This window comes from Sinocyclocheilus anshuiensis, unplaced genomic scaffold (genome assembly GCF_001515605.1).
Source record: "Sinocyclocheilus anshuiensis isolate Anshui unplaced genomic scaffold, SAMN03320099.WGS_v1.1 scaffold566, whole genome shotgun sequence".
In the NCBI taxonomy this organism is placed as follows: Eukaryota; Metazoa; Chordata; class Actinopteri; order Cypriniformes; family Cyprinidae; genus Sinocyclocheilus; species Sinocyclocheilus anshuiensis.
Window position 1 is genome coordinate 768296 of NW_015542410.1, and position 3331 is coordinate 771626.

The following is a 3331-nucleotide window of genomic DNA, read 5'->3' on the forward strand; positions in this document are numbered from 1 at the left end:
GTTATGAATATATTTCAGAATGCACAGAAACATCTAAGGGTTTATGGTTTTCTTCTAAAATATCTGAGAGATACAGATTTGATTAGAATATTTTTTTAATTTATTTTTTTATTAGTGGTATATAATATGTTCGTTCATCGCGGCCTCACACTCCATACCAGTAGGTGGCGGAAATGCACCTTAAGCTGGTTTGCCAACCGCCATTAAACACAAAAGAAGAAGAAGAAGAGAAGTACTACTCGATCCGTACTGGAAACACGATTTGTACTGCGCATGCGCGAAATTGCTTCCACTTCCTGTCACCGCCAACGTTTTTACGACAGTCTAGCGATATGGATTCTTTTGCATTCTATGTACAGGTTCAAGAATTTCTCTTAAAAGGAGAAATTCCTGACAATTCTGCAAATCGTCGGAAGGTTAGACGGGCGTCGACAAATTTTATCATCAAAGGTAACTATTAGTACCGAAAGATTTTATAATGAAAAAGAGAATTGACTCTGTTACAACCTGGGCCGTGTGCTTAATTCTATTTTTTTTTTTAAATATCAAGCTACGTTCACTGTACTTGTTTAGCTCCTATATCTGGATATGTAATTTGATCTTTTTACATTGAATTGCAGCTTCTTCTGACTTTCTTTTTTCCAATTAAAATAGATGACAGACTCTTCTACGTCGGCCCCAGTAGGCAGTACATCCGGCTAGTTGTCCTGTCAGAGGAAGAGAAGAGGTCTGTTCTTACGGAGTGCCACAATAACCCTGGGACTGGCAATCACAGTGGCGTCAGAGGCACTCAAAACAGGGTTATTGCTGGCTACTATTGGTCTACAATTATCCAGGATGTGAAAGAATGGGTAATGTACTACATATGTGGTACTTTATTTTCACTTCTACTTTTGCCCGTTTTGTTTTCTTTTCAAGTATCTATACTTAAGAATATGTACATTCTTGCCACCTCTGATTGTTAGATACCTCCTTGATTTAGAAGTTATATTTATTGTCATCACCAGCTTATATCAAGTGGCTGTTTTTCTTGACATTTTGTTACAAAAAAATTGTGTTGCTTTTTAGGTCAGATCCTGTCACCGCTGCCAGTTGAATGACCCCATCAAGACTGTTGTGCCAGTCTTGCATTCTATTAAGGTACTGCATACAATGTTTTAGCAAACTGATGAGATTAACAAGCTAGTCTCAACCTTGTGTACAGTTTTACCAGCATTTGATGCTAATTTTGTGCCATGCAGGTAAAAGAACCTTGGGAGGTGCTTGGTTTGGATTTGATTGGACCACTGCCAGAAACTGCACACAACAACAAGTATGTCCTTACCATGACTGACCTGTACACCAAGTGGGTGATTGCGGAACCTATGCAATCTAAGACGGCAGCTGAGGTGTCTGCAATAATAAAAAATCTATCAATTTGACCCATACAATGTATTGTTGGGTATTGCTACAAATATACCTGCGCTACTTATGACTGCTTTTGTGCTGCAGGGTCACATATATGTATTTAAAAAAAAAAATCTAATGTAGTTAAAAAAAAGTTTTTCGGAAACTTCATTCATTCCTATCCAGTCAAATTGACCCGTGAGGGAAGGATTTGTAACTTCTTGTTTTTTTTTTTAAATTACAACCACAGAAACTGCGTATCCACATTTTTTTGTGAACTTGTTCCCAATTCAAGTCCGACAAAAGTCATAAAGTCTCATACCATAATGATCAATGCTTGGTTTTAAAAAATAAACTAAAATCATTTCCGGGGTCGAAATGATCCTAAAAGGATTAGGATATGTATGTATATATGTTTAAACAAGCCAGCAGTTGTTTTTAAAACTAACTGTGGATGCACATTTCCTTTTCCAGGGTTTTCCTCAACAGTGTACAGGGAATTCCTGTGGCATCTACATGCTGATGGTAAGAATGTTTCATTTGTCAAAGCTGTTAAATAATAAAATCAAAGTCTTACAGTGTTATTTGTATTTCACAGTATGCTCTCAGCACCTGTACATCATGCCCACTAACATTCACAGAGGTAAGCTATATTTCTACAAAAATACACCAAACTACTTTTATGTGGCTTTTTTTGTTTGTTTTTATTTTTGTTTTGCATTCTTTTAGGAGGAGGTGCCATTGATTCGCCAGTGGTGGTGCATTCAGTTGATGGAGAGGTTTTGCCTTGAAGGGTATGACAGACTCTACAGATACAATTTCAGTATCTCGGCTGTATTAAGTCACTGTTGGCAAAGTGATACTAGAAAAGTCTTATACAAATAGAGTGCATATACATTTACATATTTTACAAAGGCATGGACAGAGATTTGCACACTGGACAGAAGAAGCATCCCAACTCCTTCAGGGAACCCTTGAGCCTGTCTTTAGGGTGTCAAAATCCACCACCACCAAACAGTCACCCAGCAGAAGAGTTGGGGTTGAAGAGGACACTGATAAGGTAAATTATTTTAGTGGTCATATATCACGGAGTTGCATGCAAGTTGGATAAATAGTTTAATTTGTTTGTGCCATTATATATTTGTATATTCAGGTGCAACAGCCTAGCATTGTGAGAGACCTTCATACAGCTTGGTACTGGGTAAACAATCACAGAGACTTATTCCATGGAGAGGTGACAGAGCCTGCTTTTCTGCAGATGAACAGTGAAAGTCAACAAAATGCACTCAGGAAGGCCCTGGGGAGTGAATTCCCTGAAGCAAAGGATGACTTTTTGTTCATATTTCCGTCTCAAGATGACATGGAAACATTTTTGTCATACTGTGTTGATAAACAAGGCCTGAAGGTCAATGCCATGTTCCTCAATCAGCAGTTGTAGTAGATGAGGGAGGGAGGGAATGAATGAATGAATTCATTCATGAATAAATAATTTGAAAAAAAATATTTTTGTGTTTCTTAGATGCAGACATTTGTTAAAGTATGCTGAAGTAAAACATATCTTTAGAAAATTAATAATTAAATGTAAAACACACACTTATATACTCATCTGTATTACCCAAATAGAGTCTAGCAAATGTAAACTATTTTTTTTTCTTTTATTTAATTTTACTGAATTTATTTAATTTGTGCACATTTAATCGATGTAATTTATATTAAAAAAAGGTGTATTTATATCAAGAGAATCACTAGTAAAGGACTACTTCCGGTACGGATCGGGTAGTGTCAACACATGAAAACATTACATTATTATTAGTATTATAACAACAGTATTATTATAACTACCCAAAATTGCCGTAAATTGTTTCGTCATACAGACAGGAAGTAGACGCATTTCCGCGCATGCGCAGTACAAATCGTGTTTCCGGTACGGATCGAGTAGTGACAG

The 3331-nt window shown here is 36.7% G+C and overlaps 1 protein-coding gene across 2 annotated transcripts; it reads left to right on the forward strand.

The window, feature by feature from the left end:
• Nucleotides 1–256: 256 nt before the first annotated feature.
• Nucleotides 257–2887, forward strand: LOC107693326 (uncharacterized). 2 transcript variants are annotated; one of them, XM_016492661.1, is made up of 9 exons: nucleotides 257–450; nucleotides 655–851; nucleotides 1069–1140; nucleotides 1242–1388; nucleotides 1861–1911; nucleotides 1985–2029; nucleotides 2116–2180; nucleotides 2302–2446; nucleotides 2540–2887. In XM_016492661.1, exons 1-9 carry the CDS (start codon nucleotides 333–335, stop codon nucleotides 2822–2824), a joined length of 1125 nt encoding a protein of 374 aa, XP_016348147.1. In that variant the 5' UTR covers nucleotides 257–332; the 3' UTR covers nucleotides 2825–2887. The 2 variants fall into 2 exon arrangements, with proteins under 2 accessions (XP_016348147.1, XP_016348148.1); XM_016492662.1 differs by lacking the exons at nucleotides 1069–1140; nucleotides 1242–1388 and having other exon boundaries at nucleotides 258–450.
• The last annotated feature ends 444 nt before the right edge of the window (nucleotides 2888–3331 follow it).

Coding starts and splice junctions, on each gene's coding strand:
- LOC107693326 (XM_016492661.1), top strand. CDS start 333: ATGGATTCTTTTGCATTCTATGTACAGGTTCAAGAATTTCTCTTAAAA. Junction 852..1,068: donor TCCAGGATGTGAAAGAATGG/GTAATGTACTAC, acceptor GTTGCTTTTTAG/GTCAGATCCTGTCACCGCTG. Junction 2,030..2,115: donor GCCCACTAACATTCACAGAG/GTAAGCTATATT, acceptor GCATTCTTTTAG/GAGGAGGTGCCATTGATTCG.